Source organism: Parasteatoda tepidariorum, chromosome X1, assembly GCF_043381705.1.
Source record: "Parasteatoda tepidariorum isolate YZ-2023 chromosome X1, CAS_Ptep_4.0, whole genome shotgun sequence".
NCBI lineage: Eukaryota > Metazoa > Arthropoda > Arachnida > Araneae > Theridiidae > Parasteatoda > Parasteatoda tepidariorum.
In genome coordinates, this window is record NC_092214.1 from 22,363,527 (window position 1) to 22,382,999 (window position 19,473).

Genomic DNA, 19,473 nt, shown 5'->3' on the forward strand with positions numbered 1-19,473 from the left:
AATGTTTACACGTTGCTACGAGAGCTCAGGCAGGGAGACGAATAACCATTTAAAGATGGGCATGGCGTTTTCAACTCCTTGCTGAATAAATCGGTTTGTGATGAATTTCCTTTTTTTATATTTAAAATATCACAAATTTAGGTGTATATGAAAAAAAGAATTTATTTCAATTAAAATAATGAAAAGTAAAAAAAAATATGTATTTTTGAAAGGACAATGGATCTTTTTGCTATTTATTAATTAATTTTTCTTTCTTTTTATGGAAATCTAGTTTTTGTTCCACAAGATACCTAACATACCAAGTTAAAAAAAAATATTGAAAAAATTAAGGAAAATATTCAAATTACATTTTATTTAAGATTCCGAAACTTTTTCAAATGTAATTTTTTTTTTTTTTATTTATTTTTATTTTATAAAGACCTGCTTACTTTTTTACAAAAAATTGGTTGAAAATAAAGTTTAAGACATGAACATAAGGTTAAAACATGAGGTTTAAAACTTTCTAAATTGAATGCTTATATCAATAAAAATATGAAATTTAAATTTTCGAAAAGTTATAAAAAAGATCACATTTGTTGAAGAAAAAGTTGCACTTTAAACTTGAAATTTTGAAGTAATTTCATGTGTCATTTGTGATCATGTGACAAATTTTACTTTTGACCAACATTTTAAAATTGAAGTTATATATTTTTCATGCAAGGTATTACTTTAAATAAATGTAACTAAATGAGTGAATGAAATATTCGCTATATTTGATGATACTTTGAATATAAGTCTCCTGTATATAGTATCGATACATGCAATAAAATATTAAAATATTAAAAAATCATTTAAGAGTCACATTCATTAAATTCTTAAAATGAAGTGCAATGGTCAAAAATTTTTATAAAAAATTTAAAAAAAATCAAATAATATTCTGACCACCCTTCAAGAACTTTAAACATAAAAAGTTTTTTATTTTTACATTATTACTTATCCAAAAAATTTTGCACACTAAATGATTCAAATATTATTTTTATCTTAATTAAATTTTGCATATTAATCTTCAGCAAGAAAAATAGAAAGCAAAAAATTTTTAAGCTGAAGATAGCGCATTATACTTCAATGAAAAGTAAAAAATGATCCGACATTTCAGGTTTAATGTTCCTTGAAAAATAAAACAATGTAGTTTACTTTGTAGAGTGTAATGTTCAGTTAAGTGTAATGTACTTTGAGCCTTATAGGTAGATAATTAAAAATGTTCTCAAAAATAATAAAGGAAACTCTTTGCTTTTAAAAGAATATTAAATATCTGTTACAGAAAAAATATTTTTATTCCTTTACACTATGTTTGCAGAAAAACAAATTAATAACTCCAACAACAATTCAGTAACATTTTAATGGACGCAATATTTTTATATATTTGTTGAAAGCTTCCGTTGAAAAAGTTAAAACTTAATATTTATTACATACTTTGCTAATTTTATCAAATCAATTAATTTTAAAGATTAATTTGTTTAATATTTTTCATGTTAATAAATGGAAACATTTTAATGTAGTGTATTAGACATTTACATTTAATTACCATATAATAAAATCATTTTCAATAAATAAAAATACACTTGAAAATACTTTGGTTGCTTCCTTTTAATATAAAAACATAAATTAAGAGCAATTCAATTCTTTTAATAATTCATAATTGAACTAAATATTATAAATAATAATGCTTAATAGCAATGTAAATTAGTTTTAATGTTACTCGAAATCAAAAAAACACCAATGAAATTATTAAATAGGATGAAACATGTGCCACAAAAAAGCTGATTAATAGAGAATGGATGTAACGGATAAATTATTATAAACTTGCAAATGCGATGCTTATTAAAATTGTATATTTAACTTGAAGAGCTTACACAATTTATTTTCTAGCATTATTATTACACTTTAAAAAAGCACAACTGAAAATATTATCATAAAATTCTTATGAAGCTTTTTATTCACTGCTCCATTATTTAGGTTTCTTTAAAAGATAATACTTAAGAGTATAAAACTTTTTTTGCAATTAATTTTGTAAGTCAGACACATAAAAATATAAAACAAAATTGCTCAAAAATAAATAATTTCGTTAAGTTCAAGAGCATTTGAGCATTTTTCAGAGATACTTAAAATAATGAAAGCTTTATTTACTCTTTTAAAATGTATTTCAAAAATATAAGGCAAATATTATATTGCATAATACAATACCATTTTCAGTGACATTTACTAAATAATGAAACAGAACATTCAACAAAATTAATCGTTCCTTTGATGTTTAAATGAATGTAATTTTCATTATTGATTTTAAACTGAAACATTTATTTAATAATTATTGATGATATGAGAAGCATTTCATTGAATTAATTTAGTCAACAATAACTGTAGTTAATTCAAATTTTCTGAGTCGACCTGATTAGAAAATATAAAGGGGAGTTATTTTTCCTCTAACATTAACATGCTTAATATAAGTCATGAACGATAAAACATTAACTTATAAAGCAAGCTAAGAACATTTTTACCATCGAAGTGAAAGAATTTTTTCCCAAAATATAGACATAAAATAGTAATACCTCACTTTATAGCTCATATTATATAAAAATCAGGCGTAATGTTCAAAATATCATAAGCTATTTCATGCAAACAATTTTATTTCAAATCAAAAAGGCGAATTATATATTTTATATAGCATTCTGAATCTTTTTTATAGTTAATAGTTTCATTTTCAGTTTCTATATAATAGAATATTATAATATAATATTAAATAATCATATAATTATTGCAGCACTCTGTATATTTAAAATGAAATGTTTTAATGAATAAAATGACAACGCAAATTACGAACGATAATAGTAAATAATAAAATGTAACAGTGAATCAAGCTGTGAAAAATAAATTTTTAATTTATTTGTATTTTATTGCATGATATCTTTAATTCTTATATCAAAATTAAGTTAAGCAAATTGTGGATCCGTATCTAGAGTTAATAAACTTAAATACCATAATCTCGATCATAAGCAAATAGTAAACAAGATTGTAAACAATATTGCGAAACAATATGTTCCAGCATACACGATAAAACAGTTTCATTTTCAGTGATATTTACACTATCGAAAAAGAGAATGAATGCAAAAAGGTGCAAATAAGCATGCATTTTGAAGAAAAAATATTGAATTTACTTACTCCTGTGCAGCTATTTCTAGTTCATCTACACTAACTGTGGGTCTAGTTGGAAGAATTAGAGCTAGAAGAGATAACAAAGCTAAAATGAGTGACCGTTGTGGCAGGTGACCCCATACAGGTAAGGGGGCCCGAAGCCCTCTTTCATGTGTTCTCCTACACGGGGTTCCTTCCATCTCCTTTTTCGGTCACATGGGTCCCTGTCCTTTTAAATTGAGAAGCGAGAAATCTCAGCTTAGAGGTGCTCCAACAAAAACCATTCTGTGGGGTTGAGCTCTGTCTCCTAGATACGCAGAGGATAGCGCTCTACTGCCATTGGTGCTATTGAGTCACATGGCATGATATTGATTCTGGAAGCAGCGTGGACATTCCCATTGGTTCACTTGTATTTGTATCGGCCACGACAGACAAGGTGACGTCAATATGCTGACGTCATCACAGAATCACCATCTGTCCGCAAGAGGTTTTAACCCAGGGAGAGCAGGTAGAAAAATGTAGGCACATTACGTAATCGCCTACCTGTGTAACACCCCTCAACACAAAAGGATGGTGCAGATATTGAAATTAATTTACGATCATTAGTCAATATTCCGAGAAATGTTCGTTTGTGCTACAGGAATGTGCGTTATTTTTATGAATAAATTTAATTCGCATATCTTTAAGGAACAAATTAGCATGGATTTATGCATATTGTATAAAATAACTTTTATAAAAAATTTGCATTGAGAAGCTATTATTTACACTAACTCAGGTATAAAAGAGAAATGAGAAATTGTTTAAAAATTAAATATTATATTACACATTATTATTCATATACTGTAGATTTTAGTTATGTTAAAGGAATGCACACTATTTTTAACGAATAAGTTAATTTTCCTATATTTCCAGAACAAATTAGCACGTATTTACATGGATGTCGCCGGCCACTATAAGCCCCTTATAAAACACTCTACATTGTTATTTTAATTAAAATAAAAAATAAATAAAAATCATTTGCTTTTTCACATTGTGCAGTTTTTATAAGCAACTTTTAAAAGATTTATGCACTTTTTTAAAATTAATATTTGTAAACAGCCAAAAGGCTGGAAGAGTTAATACATATTAGTTGGAGACTTAATCACGCCAATGCATAGATATTGCATATGCGTAGCTACTTTACAGAGAAATTGCAATCAGATACTAATGTTTCTTTGTTTTTTTTTTACAACCGTCATTGAACAGCCGTCCAAATTTTTGGGTTCACGACTGCTAATTTTCAACCCCGTAATCTTATAATTTTGAACCCGATCCGGAAGACAAGGGAACTCCTGGATCAAGTATTGGGAAAAATTTGCTTTCGTGGAAGACTTTTTGATTGAACTAACCCGCATTTGCGTTACATGAAAAGGAAGACCACGGAAACTTCCCACGGTTAGCTTAACGGCTATGGGACTCCAACCTATGATCCGTCTAACACTGAGAATATTTCACGTCAGCACTGTGGTCGGTGCAAGCCGGATGCGGATTCGTATCGACCAGCCATCACTGGATTCGAACCCGGTTCATCTCATCGGAAGGTGAACGCTCTATCCCCTGAACCATCAAGGCTCAGATACTAAAGTTAACATAATTATTTCTAGTAATTGAAAGAGAAATGTAAGATATTTTTAAAAGAGAATTAAATTGCTTAAGATAAAGAAAAAAATTATGCATAATTCATATAGTTTTTTATATATTATAATTAATAGATACACACAGAAAAAAGTTTCTCACGAAACAGCATAATTAATCTAATATTTATAAATGTATGAAAATGGTTTATTTTCTCTTAAAATTATGTAGATAAATTGAAACATGCATTATAAATTATGGCAAATTAATTTCCCATTTTTGCAAATTCCGTTTGGTCAAAAATGCAATAAAATCCCGTCATACAAAAATAATGTGACTAGTATAGCTAAATTAAACAAAAATATGCAATTATATCAAAATTATGCATCAAATTAACCTAATGCCGTTTAAAAGAATAAAAGCAGGAATAAAAGAAATTCAGTAGGACTATGCTTTTTTAACTATTTATTAGTTGCTTGGGCGTCGCTTAGTTTGCTTTTTTTATAGTTTCAAAAACGGCAATTTAGAGATAACATTAAAAACAATTATCACTTCTGTCATTAAGTAGAATTGTACAAATATCTAAAATCATGAACATTATCCAAGTAACGCCTTTCTTGTCAAATAGTTATAATCGTTATTTTCAACTACATTTAGTGACTAGAATTGCAATTCAAATCAATAAAAAAAATTTATAGTTATTTTTGAAGCTGTCAAACTGCTTGGAAATTAATCTCGTGTAATTTGCCAAAACTATTCGTACATTTATAAAAGAATATTTTGAAATTTTGCCTTTTGTATTACAGATAAAATTCGCATATTTTGTTCTTCATTTTTTTTTCTTTTAATATTTTGCATCAAAAATATTTTTTTAAATTTTAATTTCAGAGGAACACACTAACAACCGAATCCAATTTAACATGCAGTTAATTAACCTGAAATACCACCAAGTTCTTTCAATAGTAATCCAATTGCAGTTGGATTAGCTAAAACATGAATAAAACTATAGTTGGAAAGTGTATTTTATACGTTGTTTTATCATTATTTATATGCAGTGCAAGGTTTATTCATTTCTTTGTGCGAAAAAAAATGCATAAGCTAATATAATGTAGTTATTAAGTTTATCTAGGTATGTTGCAATTAAGTTCTGAAAAGACAAATTTCTCAATTATAAAACATTTTATTAAATAAAGATAAAAGTTTTTCCTCTCCAAAAAATATTAATATTGTTTTTAACAAACAACAATGCTTGAACTCGATCAATAGTTGAAGAACCAACCACGTGAACAGAGAATATGCCGCTGTAGATGTGTTTACATGTTGCTACAAGTGCTCAGGCAGGGAAACGAATATCCACATAAATGTGGGAGTTGCTGTATTTTTGTTAAATCCTTGCTGTTGCGTTTAGGAAAATTTTAACTGCTTATAAACCAGATTTGAAGAAGTTTAATTTATTTTTAATCTAGAAAACACCTTAAAACTAAGATTACCTAAAATTATAAATTTTAAATATTTCATTTATTAATTTGATTATTTATCAGTAAATAAAATTGGTTATATAATAAAAGCAGTCAATTAATAAACAGATAATTTTAAAATATTGAAGTTTTATAACGAAATTAAATTCAGGCTGTGTAGTTAAAAACGAATAATGAGCAAATAAATTTTAAAAAATTTATTTTTCAGATGGAAAAAAATTAATATAAATTAATATTTTTTTAATTAGCAGTACGTCCGCTATTCTTATTTCTGAGAATTATTTTATTTTCTTCCATCCCTATTGAATCATTGATGTACATCAATGCAATAAATGATTATTATTCAACATGCAAGACTATGTTTTACTGCTTAAAAATTATTTAAATTTAAAAAGCTTAACAATATTCGCAGAAAAAATTTTTTTTATTAATAGGCAAACGTATTACGTATTTCTCACGAAATTTCTAAAATATTTGAATAACTACAATTGGCATAAGAAAATTCAAAATGTATGCAAGGTAACAAAACTTAATAAATAACTATAACTATTTTTTTTAAATGCGAAATTGAAATTATTTTTGTTTAATATACATTCAGTATTCATGTTAATTATAATAAACTATTTATTTGGTTGTTTTAAATTACATTATCCTTTAATCAATTTGAAAAAATAAAAAATAAATCTTAAAAGAAAAATTGGAAAGTTTTTTGAGTTGCGTAAATTTTTGGATTTTTTTTAATCTAATATTAGAGTCAGATTTATTTTTCAACGAAGAAAATGTATAGAATTTTTCTGAAAAGATTAAGATGAAAGAAGAAAACACCTTTAATCATTGTTTTTTACAATCTAAATATTTATATTTGATGTAGTAGCAAAAACTTTGTTAAACGTTTTTCCCGACTTTGATTATTGCATTAATTTTTTGTGCATGCATTCTTCGCAGTTTAGTACGACCCCAATACAGCAACTCTTCCATTATAACGCCCGTGCCTAAAGTTCCGTTCGCTATTCCACGGACGCAATGTTATTTTAATGTCCATAAGAATGCTTGTTCCGTCATTCCAATATAGCGACCGATATTTAGTCATTTGATTTAGAAAAAGTTTAAAAAAATCCTAATATTTCCTTCGATATCACCACACAGCAAATGTTAAGCATCTTAAATGAAAGAAGAGTGACATGACCTACTAAGCAAGCCCAAGGTGGTCATAATTTATGTTCATTCATATTCTGCATATTTCTTTTCAGAAGATATAATAAATATATCAAACATACTTGTCTTGTTTGAAAATTATATTCACTTTTTGTGACATTAAGTTCCCTTCTGTGTCTTATTTTCGAGTTAAAACATGTAACTTGACGAAAGTTATTTATTTAAAATTGCATCCCCTTGAACCAGCTTATTATTTTAATGCAATTTTCACCCATGAAGAATGCATGGGTATTTTTACTTACATATTAATATAGGACAAAATTTGCTTGATTACCAATTTTTCTGCTAGTTACCAAATTCTTATCAAAGTGATGTATTACTTTGTTAAGATTGGTATAATACTTTTTTTTAACTTTGTTTGTCGTTTCTGATTAAATATTATATTTATTGAACGAAGATTTATTAAGAAAAGAAAAAAATTTTTACTTGAAGTAAGGAGCAGTAAATAATTGACCTGTCACTTCGTTTCTTCGACCGCCTCTTGCCAATAGCAGGGCTACAAAATGAATGAAATGACTAATTGGCTCTTTGGTAGTCATCTAAGAAAGCAATAGTCTACACAAAGAGAATACTTCAGAGAAATTAATTTCTTCTAAAGTTTCTACTTTATCCATCAAAAGACAAGGTATCGAATCAAGAGTTCGGTAAAAGTCTTGTAAGGTTTTATGCATATCATAAATTATTGGAGAAAATTTTATCTTCGAAAGTAATGATTTAGTACAGCAGATTAGACAAAGTTCCTTAAGTAGTTAATTCATGTAAGAATTTTCATTCATGCTTTACTTTGATTCCTCACTAGAATACAATCAAAGAAATTTAACGGTTTATTTTAAAGGTTATTTTTTCATATGTCAAGAAGCAGATAGCACAAAGATTATCAGTGTTGATTTTTAAAATCTTGTGACTTTGAAATGTTCAACATTTGTAATCGAGAAAATACACTCTATCAAACAAACACTGTTATTTTACTTTATAACCAGCATTGAACAATCTGCCCATTTATGGATTTTTCGACAATAAATGTTCAACTTCGTAATCTTATAATTATGAACACATTCTAGAAGACAAGGTACCTCCCGGATCAAGCATCGGTACAAAATCTTCGTGTAGAACTTTTTGACGAAGCTTACTCATATTTACTTTACATTAAGAGGAAAACCACAAAAAACCAACGGTTCGACAACCGCAAAGAGATTTTAACCCATGATCCGTCTACCACTAACGTTATTTCATGTCAGCACTGTAGTCGGTTCGAGATCAGAGCAGAATGTGTCTCACCCAGCCACCTCTGGGAATCCAACCTGGGTCATCTCATTGAGAAGCGAAAGCTCTATCTCCTGAGCCGCAGCGGCTCAACACTGCTTAACACTAAACATACCAACACTTTTCAATACAATACAAAACAACATACAAAAACGGGTCTTTTGACCCGTTATGGTATGATTAGTGTTAAGCAAACCAACATTGTATGCTATATTCTGCAGCTATATAATAACGCAGCACCACTATCATAATTCAGAGACGGTATAGCAAGTTTTTACTCTTATTAAACATAAACTCTAATCATGTATTTCAAATTCATTAAACTTCAAACTAGAACGAAATGACAAACAATACCAGTTAAAAATGTGAGACAAAAAAATTTGTTTTTTATAAAAATATCTCTATAAATATTTAAGCTAGATTTACGAAATTTTGCACTATTATTGCATGTAATAACTAAAATAATACTTATAAGGTATAAATTTGTTGCAACATTTTATGGTATAGGGTGTTGAAAAACATTTTTTTCGGGTTGTGATTTATTGTCGGTCCCTCAAACCTCAAAAAGCTTTAAACTTCATTGATATGTATGAAACATTGCACGATCTAAAAACTTTAAAATATATAAACTAATTCTCTAGGTATTTTTTGAGAAATATCAAAGAATGTGTTAGTATGGCAGTATTTCCATTATTTTGTCCAACCCCTGTAAGTAATATTTACATTAACAAAATACTTATTAAAAAAACTCGGGTATAAAGTTTGAAATTAAAAGAAAATGACTAAGTACTATACCATACGGATTGTTAAAAAGTGAATTTTATTTTACTGAAATCAGGTCACGCTCTTCAAATCATTTTGGAAAAGAGCCAATAAACATTGATAGTGTGCTGCTTCATAAAACCGACCGTTTTTAGTAAAGAGTTAAAAATAGTGAAAATATTTCAAAAGGTAGCTGTTCTATGCAATAATTCTTTGTGCTTGCAAACAGAGAATTTCGAAATCAGTTAAACAATTGAGGAAAATAAGTGCTATTTCTTTAGTTTCCTATTACATTGTTTATTAAGATTTGCAACACAACCAATCGCTTGGATGAAAAGTAATAAAATTTTCTTTTAAAGCGATCAGATTTTTATAAAAAAATGACATTTCAGAGGAAAATATAAAAATTAAAATTTGAAATTAAAAGAGCTCTTTTTAACTCATTAATGCCTGAATTTTATTTTTCTAATAAATGATTATTCAGATGTAAAGAATTGAATAAGAAAAGCGCTTAAATCCCGTCTCAAATCGTTTTCTTATTACTATTAAACTGGAAAAATACGTAAACCTTAGAGTTACAATACAGAATGACAGAAGAAAAAAAACAAAAAAAAGCTTAAAATCTAAATCTATTTCAGATTCTATGAAAATATTGTTCTGATAGTTGCATTAATAAATCCTGAACTTCAAGTACATTAGTTAATGAATAATTAAACAAATACACTTTTTAACATCCCAAAAAAATTTCAGTCTAATGTGAAAACAAAAAATGTTTTATTATGTACCAAAGCTCGAAACTTGAAGGCTGTGAAAAAATTTTAAGTAAATGAATACTTAAAAATAATTTAAGTCAAATAAAATTATTGCTAGTCTATCTATACACTTTCTGACTCCAGGGCACCAAGTTGTTCCTTAATTCAAACCTTCTTTCATTTCCACTTCAAAATTATACAAACAGGATATAATAGTCGACATGTTTCAAGCGCTTCAAAAATAGGCGCCCATTTTCAAGACTTGGCAGACGTGAATGAGAGGAAACAAGTCATTTGAAATATAAAATGCAAAGGTGATAACGAAAAATGGAAAAATAAAGACGAGAAACAAAACTAGAAAACCACAGTAGAGAAAATAAAGATCATAGTGGCTGAGAGGGGCAAAATTAGGGTAAAACGCATTTCCATGCGCTATGGAGAGAAAGTAAGGAACAAATGTCGTTAACATGGGAATTAGAATTTGTATGAATAGAACAAGATTCTAGGGCATCAAGATGAGCTGATGAGTCTGAGATGGAAATAATTTTGGCATTGTACACAGAGTTGATATTATAAGGGACCGGGGTTTGATTTCCGATTTTGACTTAAATTCCAATCAGCTCGAGAATATGAAAGTGAAATTGTGTAAGAAATAAAGATGACCAGAACACAATACTGACCACATAGCTCAATCATGCCGTTGGTATGAATAATATACAGAAGCTGTAAAATAGAGTTGAGCATTTTGTAAAAAAATTCATTAATATTTAAATAACTTTTATTAGACTAATTAATTTAAGAAGACGATATTTAAAGTTACGTTAATCGGACACACAAACGTATTTTCATTTAAGAAGCATGCCTTTTGTGACAAGTTTTGATTCTTGCATAGCCGTAATCTGGGAAATATAGTCCCAACAGAGCTGAAAAGAGGCCAATCAAAATTTTGGATATAAAATAATTGTTTTCATTTTATCATAGATTCGATTCGATTTAGCTTTTTCTCCATATATTCGAAAATATCTACAATGAAGTATGTGCGAGAAATAATATATGGGCAAGAAATAATAAAGCGAATTAACAAATTTCTGTACGCAAGTATAAAATTTTTTCATCCAAATACAATTCCTTGTAAAATTATTTTTTTATAATTATATACATTTTCTTATTATTTAATTTCTAGTGGTAGAAGAAATTTTGGACTTTAGTGTAAACAAATTTTTAACTCTTAAGTTTATCTACGTAATTTTAATCCTGCAAAATCCGAAATTTGGAGAAATTCCATTTAATTAGTTCTTGACAAATAAAATTTAGAAATAAGACCCTTTAGATGTTGAAATGAGCAATAAGTGAACGCAACATTAGGGACTCGAAATTGAGACTGTTACCCTACCTAAGCTATTGGGACAATATTTTTTATATAGGTTCTACCTCCAGAGCCTGAGAGTGAAAAATTAAAATTCGCTGTAATAAAAGGCCTGTTTATTAAGAGAAAATATGCTTTTGTGTCAGATTTCTTAACTTAAAATAGTGTCTGCCTAAATTAGAGTATTTAAGATTAGGCTCTCTAAACATTAAGTTTAAATCTTAGATCTTGAAAATTCGATCATTAGATCGAAAAGTTATTCAGGGAGTTCACTGTTTTATTTTGAGCATAAAACTTTTTTATAAAACTCACAACATTTTTATAAAACTCACAAAACTCACAACATAAAATAATATTTATTACATTCGTAGCATTTATTTATTCATAAATTATTGCACTAAATAAAGCCTTTGCACTTTAAGAGGCAAATTTTATTTACAAGCCTAAGTTATATAAAAGTAAGAATTACTGACCTAAAAATTTTTAAATTGTATGTTTCAAATTAATATCCAAATTGTTTATTGCATAATTTTGCTAGCAAACTGAAGAAAAAATATTTACTTGCAGTTAAATGATAAAAAAAACTAAAAATGAAAATACGAGTAATGCATAAATTTTCAAATCAAGTAATAAATAATTCCTTATCCATTCTTTTTTTCTTAACTTTAAATTTACAATTCAAAATATGTATTTCATATTAAATAAGATTTCCTTTCAACCAATCTCACAATTTTCTCCAAAGTTTACAAAGCACAATAAACTTCCCCAGAAAATTATTTTTCGAGCTGTAAATTCCTAACTCTTTGAACATTTAAAGCATTTGTCTTGAATAGAAGTTTGTTCAAGAAGATAAAATTTTGAATACAGAGAGGGAAGAACATTGACTCAACTCAAACGAGCCATGAACAACGTGAAGAGAAGTTTTACTGAAAAGCAATTAAAGTATGAATGAATACATAACATTAGAAATGGAATGAATAAATACCAAACTTCTTAACTTTTATTCAAAGTGTCAGATGGCAAAATTCTTTTTGGAACAAATACGACAAAATCAGACGTCAAAATGAAATATATTTATTTCAATATGATTAGTAGTCGTGTCTTTTTGTCATAACTTAATCGTTCATGTAGCGATAAATTTAAAATTGCTGTTTGTTCATTGTGAACAAATTTATGAAAGCGATATTTTTCAAAACTAAACTGTATTAATCAAAAATGTATGTGTTACATGCAACGACATTCTTTTTAAGTAATGATAGATACAACGAGAAAATTTAAATTGATATTGGTTCTTTTATCTAAAATAGATTTTTATGCTTTTGTTTGAATTAGTTATGTTCTAGACACGAACATCTTGGAAATCATGATTTTTTAAGACTTAAAAATTATTCCAATTTTCTTATCTTTAGTTATCTGTCAAAAATTTGTGTTTTTATTTCAAAAGCAACAAGAGATAAAACTCATTTTTTTACGATATTGAACTCCAAGTTGTATTAAAAATTAAAAAGCTCTATTCGCCATTTTTTTTGTAAGATTTTTTTTCCTATTCGAAGCTCTACATCTCACAGCAAATTAAAGAAGAATGCATGCAATTTGGAATGACTATTTTAGCTGTTTTACTTTTCTTACTTAGCTGAAATCCATTAAATTTCTTCACGTTTTATACTGTTTTTAAAATTACTAAAATTGCAAGAAATTTAATTTCTTACAAGCTTTAAACATTTTTTTAAATATAACTAGGAGGATGTGCTGAAAATAAATGTAAATATTGGCTCTTATTAGAAATAAAACCAAAAGATTTTATTATTCAAGTATATTTTTGCTTGGTAAAAATTAAAACCATTCTTATTAATGTTGTTTGTAAAAAACAAAGAAATTTTTTGTATCACTTTTACATGACACTACAGTATAAAAAATTCAACGCATTAAAAAAATTAAAATTCCAGATTCCCTTTAAAAGGGAAAATTATGAAAAATAAATTTTTGATTAGTTTTTATAACTTAGCTTATATATTTGTAATAACTATATGACATCAGTTTCATTTAAAGCGTACGAAACGCTTTGCATCAGTAAGAACATTTGAAATGCTTAATACTTGGAATACTTATTTTTCAAAACAAATATTTTCATTTTTCTTCCAGGTGAGAGTTTATTTTTTTAATTATCTTTGCAGTAACATGACGGCATTAAAGAAAATTTTAACGTTTTGCATGTCTATTTGATTCTGAAGTTACTTTTCGAGAAAACTAGATAGAGGGAAACATGTAACTTCCCAAATATACGTAAACCATGTCAGAAAGTCGAAATTAATATTTGAAATTCTAAAGTAGCACCACTAAAACAAATTTGAAAAATTGTAAAAACAATTTACAAATGCAGAAACAAAACAAAATTCTTACTCTTTTTTTAATTTTCTAGTAGGTGAAAGGGTAAAACACTGATTATAACGAAAGATTGATTGATTTCGATAATAATTTTACAGATATATAATTTCCGAACCATGATGACTCAGGGAATAGAGCGTTTGCCTTCAAATGAGGTAAACCTGGTTCGAATCAAAGCGATAGCTGGTAGATACGAATTCCGGATCCGGCTTGCACCGACCACAGTGCTGACGTAAATATCCTCAGTGGTAGACGGATCATTGGTTAGAGTCCCCTTGCCGTCTGATTAACCGGGGGACGTTTTCGTATCCCCCCACAGCATGCAACGCAAATGCGGATTAGTTCCATCAAAAAGTCCTTCAAGAAGGTAAATTTCTCCCAATACTTGATTCAGGAGCTCCCTTGTCTTCTGGATTGGGTTCAAAATTACAAAGCTACGGAGTTAAACATTAACAGTCGTAATCCCAAAAAATTGGGTCTGCTGTTCAACAACGATCATAAAATGAAATAAGATATATAATTACCGAAAAAAATACGGAAATAAAAAAATAATCGAATTAAGATATGATATTGAAAGGAAATTCCATATGTTTAGAGAGTTCCAAACATGTGAATTTTTTGTAAACTCAGCTCCAGAAATTTTAAATGACGACTGGAGAGAGATCGGTTTTCGCTACGATATTTGTATTAAAGAAATTAAAAGAAATTCACTTCTAATGTAAATCTCACATACACTCGCTTGCTTAAAGGTTAAAAAATGTATAATTGGGATAACCTTTAATCAATTTTTAAAAAATTAAGATCGGATAAAAAATCAACACTCTTATGTATATGAATTTATAAACCTGCAAAAGAATTTTTTGAATAACTAGTGAGTTATAATAAATTTAGGAACATTTCATAGGAGTTGCAATTACTTTAAAAAAATACAACAATCTACAATAGCTAAGTACAATAATCTACAATATTTCGTAAATGTTATTATGCTTATAGTATAAAAAGTATATTATTGGTATTAGATATACTTTAAAGTTTAAAAAATAATTGGAAGTAAATATTTGACTCAATAAAAAAAAAATTTCATTTACTAAACAGATATTTCCAAAATTAATATAACGAAAATTGAAACAGTTTCGGAATTTCATGCATCTCTTTTTTTCTTTCTTTCTTTTTTCTTTCTTTCTTTTTTCTTTTTTGGAAATGAAAGCTCTCCGAAAATATTTTTAAGAGAAACAAAAATATATTTCTAATTCTTTTTAGATCCCTAGTTTCGAAAAGATATTATTTTCTAATTCTTTTTGTAACCTATAAAAAGCAGAAACTGTATATTACATAATAAATGCGAAGCGCAAAACAAAATTTAATATTAATAGAATTTTCTCAAGTGTGTTTTTTAATAATCTCAACTTAACGAAACAAATTGGTGACTTTTTATAAGTCAAATTAATAAAAGGGACAAAAAAGTTATTAAGTTAATGTCTACTACAAATCCTCATAAAGCTAAAAGGAAAATAAATACTGAGAAAGAAAGCTTTGTTTCGAAAAGAAAAGAGTGGAAATTTTTAATTAGAAAATCTAATTTTAATGACCGTAACTCATTAAAAAAAATCTTGAAGCTATTGTATACACTCACAAAGCATTTCAAGTAAGGTAAAGCTTTAGAGTATTATAAGAAATTGCATTTAGACTATGAACTCTTGAGATTATTTTATAAATTGAAAGGAACAAATTTCTCAAACAAAGATTAAAATAAAAAACATTTTTCATTTTAAATTATCATAAATAATCTCTGTTCGTAATTAATAATTAAATGTACATTAAAATAAATTTAAAATGTAAAATTAGACATATCTTCTTTGTATTATATTTTTCGTGCGAAGTTAAATTTATGGTTAATAAAAAATAGTATGATCTATGATAGGTTCTTTTTTATCAATCCAATCATTAACTTTACTGAAGAGTTTTAGTATTGAAGATAAAAGAAATATTCAAATTTAATGCGTTGACTTACAACCTAACAACCACCTAACTACACCTTACCTAACAACCACTTTAATAAAAATTTCTTGTCACGTGGAATATGAAATATGAATGAGAATAAAATGTAGAGTGCGCAAAGAAATGTAGCAGACACTAACAACCTTTCGATGGTCGGAATTTGCTGTTTTCACGGTGAATGTGAATTATGAATAATAATCAATAAAATGTAGAGTATGCAAAGAAATGTAGCAGACACTAATAACCTTTCGATGGTCGGAATTTGCTCTTTTTACGTGGAATATGAATTATGAATGAGAATAAGAATCAGTAAAATGTAGAGTGTGCAAAGAACTGTAGCAGACACTAACAACCATTCGATGGTCTTAATTAAGTCCTAGGACTCAAACACAATGACTAAGTCACAAAAATACACTTTGAACAAGTATTTCTTTATTTCGATGAATTAAAATTCATTACTCTCAAAACCCAGTACTTTAGACTAGTGATGACAATGTGGTCCCAGTACTTTAGACTAGTGAGCGATCAAAGGTCTTGGCATCTTAATATTAACTTCCCTTTAGCGTATTTCACTACCTTAAAGAAATCTTGTTTTCAAATTTTGGTTTTTTTTAAACCTGTTCGACCAACTATCAAATTTTGGATTTTGTCATTTAACCAAGATTACACAGATTGAAATGGTTCAAAAAATTTATACGAATATAACAAATCATTAATTATGAAATTTTTTTCAATTCAAATCAATAATCAAGAATTATTTTTTAATAAACCTGTTTTATAAATGTGGGCAAAACCTTTCCTATTTTCTTTATTCTTCCGGACGTATGGTAAAATACACAAAACTAAAATTATCAATAAGAGCACCAAACTTACAAAACCAGCCTAAAATTTTAAAAACATATTTCCCATGGCCTGAGTGTCGAAAATAAAAATTTATCAAAAATTACGTGTGCATGTTTTTGTGCCTGTTTTTGTAACTTAACATATCGTCCGTTCAGATTCTTTTTCATTTTATAACCGTCGTTGAGGAATAGACCCAATATTTCGGGTTTACGACAGCTCATAATCAACTCCGTATCCCTGTAATTTTGAACCTAATCCAGAAGACAAAGAAACTCCTGGATCAAGTATTGGGAAAAATAGCCTACGTGGAGGACTTTTTGATTTAAAATATCTTCAGTGGTAGATGGATCATGGGTTAGAGTCCCCATGCCATCAGGCTAACCGTGGAAGGTTTTCGTGGTTTTCCTCTCCATGTAACACAAATGCGGGCTAGTAGGGAGTACTTTTTGAGGGAACTAACCCGCATTTGTAGAGGGAAACCTCGAAAACCTCCCACGGTTAGACTGATGGCAGGGGGACTCTAACCCATGATACATCTACCACGGAGGATATTTTACATCAGCACAGTGGTCGGTGTAAACCGGATGTAGAATTCGTATGGACCAGCCATTGCTGGGATCTGAACCCGCAAACCTCATTCGAAGGCAAGCCCTCTATCCCCTGATTCAGCTCGTTCAGATTAATTAGCATATGTTAAACTAAGCCCCTTAACTATTAAGTCTTACTGCGTGACAAATGGAGCATCATATCAAAAGCATCCGCTTTTTTTGCATGAGAATAATCAAAACATGTAAAAAGAAATATCAATGCACAGGACAATAGTTGGCTAAAATGGTCTCACAAAATCAGAGAAAAACAGAAGATGGACCTTACACGATCAATCGAAAATTAAAAATAAACGAATTAGTAATGAAACTCAATCGTATAGAAGCAAGATCTTGCAATACTCCAATTGATTGAGGCTATATAGACAGATGGGGAATAAAATCTTCTACCTAACAACTCTCAATACAGACAAGCAATAGAATCATTAATTTACATAGCATGTATTAGATAGTCTATTAGTCGACCAGACGTATGAGCAGAGGTAAACCTATTGAATCGTCGGAACGAAAATCCAAGAAAAATGGTCTGGGAGCAAGTTAAAGGAACCATGAGGTACTTAAATACAACACAAAACTTCGAATTGTTTCTAGATATCGGTTGTTAACCTACACAAACAGTATATGCAGATGCTGATAGGGAAGGTTATCGAAGAGATCGGAAATCTACCTCTGGAAATTTATATTCACTTGGTAATGCACCAATACAGTGGTACACTAGGAAGCAGACAAACGTAGCACTATTATCAGCTGAAGCTGAATATATCTCAACAGCTCAAACCACTCAAGAAACTTTATGGATTATAAAACTTCTGAAAGAATTGGAAATACTTCAAGCTTAACCTATCAATTTGAAGATAATCAATCGACGATAAAGATGATTAAATTACCTAAATACATAAATCACACCAAGCACATCGATGTTAAGCTTTACTCTTTAAGAAACCTCCAACAGAATGGAACTATAAAGCACGAATATTGTCCAACAAAAGTCATGACTGCAGACATACTCACTAAACCATCACCGAAGCCTGACATTCAAAGACATGGAATGAAACTGAAGTTATAATCTGATCCAGATTCAGAGATCTAGAGGGGGATGTTCAATAGAATGATCTCTGATGCTTCCTCTCAACCAGGAGACCAGGTGTGTGAGAACTGAAACTCTCATATCATGTGACTTTCTTTTTCAAGGTCTGAATATTAATTCAGTGTCGATGTTAAATTTTGGATTTTGTTCTTCTTCCTTTTTAGCCTTCACTTTCACTTTATATTTCCTCAACTAAAGGAGAAGTTTTATTTTTCCTTACATCATGTAAAAATTTTCAAATAATCCTAAAAAAATATAATCCTAAAATTCACATTAAAACTTTAAATTCAAACACACAGTGTAAAATGTCATGTGTGCAAACTGAACGATATAAGCATGACAGAATTCCAGTGCAAAAATATCCTGTAAAAAATAAACGATAGAAGAGGAAGCTGAGAGATTTTCATACTCAATTTTCCGTATAAATTAAAAAAAGTTGCCTGCCGACGGCAACTAAAATCGACGAAAAATTAACTCTAATTTGGGTTCTTACCAGAAACACATGCTGTATTGAGACGTAAACCCTTTCTCGCGATTTAAAAGAAGCACGGGAAATTCTGACATTGAAAAATTAAATATATTGCAGATTTTCTTGAGTAATATTACCTGAAGACAAATTTTGCAACTTATTAAATATATTGGTAACTTCTGTAAATTAAATATTATATTGGTAACTTGTGCAACTTATATGGTATGTTGGCTTGAGTCAACTAATTTTAAACAATTAAGAAACTTTTACTGCTTTCATAAAATATGTTTACTTCATCATCTAATTGCTTAAAAAATATTAAATTTTTAAATCGAGTACTACTTTAATGGATACTACGTATATGTAAGAATCTGCCATTTGAATAAGAGAAAACGAATAAAGAAATATATTAAACTAATGTGGTGAGAGAGACGTTCAAATAATCATTAAAATTTTTAAGAAATTATA

At 28.5% G+C, this 19,473-nt stretch overlaps 1 protein-coding gene across 9 annotated transcripts in view; it reads right to left on the minus strand.

Moving 5' to 3' along the window:
- Positions 1–19,473, minus strand: part of LOC107437533 (voltage-dependent calcium channel subunit straightjacket) — a 350,222-nt gene that overhangs the window by 306,630 nt on the left and 24,119 nt on the right. For 8 of the 9 annotated variants that reach the window (XM_071187230.1, XM_043040081.2, XM_071187229.1 and 5 more), the window contains exon 1: positions 3,196–3,544. In XM_071187230.1, the coding sequence (XP_071043331.1) occupies positions 3,196–3,368 (173 nt within the window). In that variant the 5' untranslated portion in view covers positions 3,369–3,544. Of the gene's footprint in view, positions 1–3,195; positions 3,545–19,473 lie in introns of those variants that run through there. The other variant, XM_071187231.1, reaches the window with a different exon arrangement.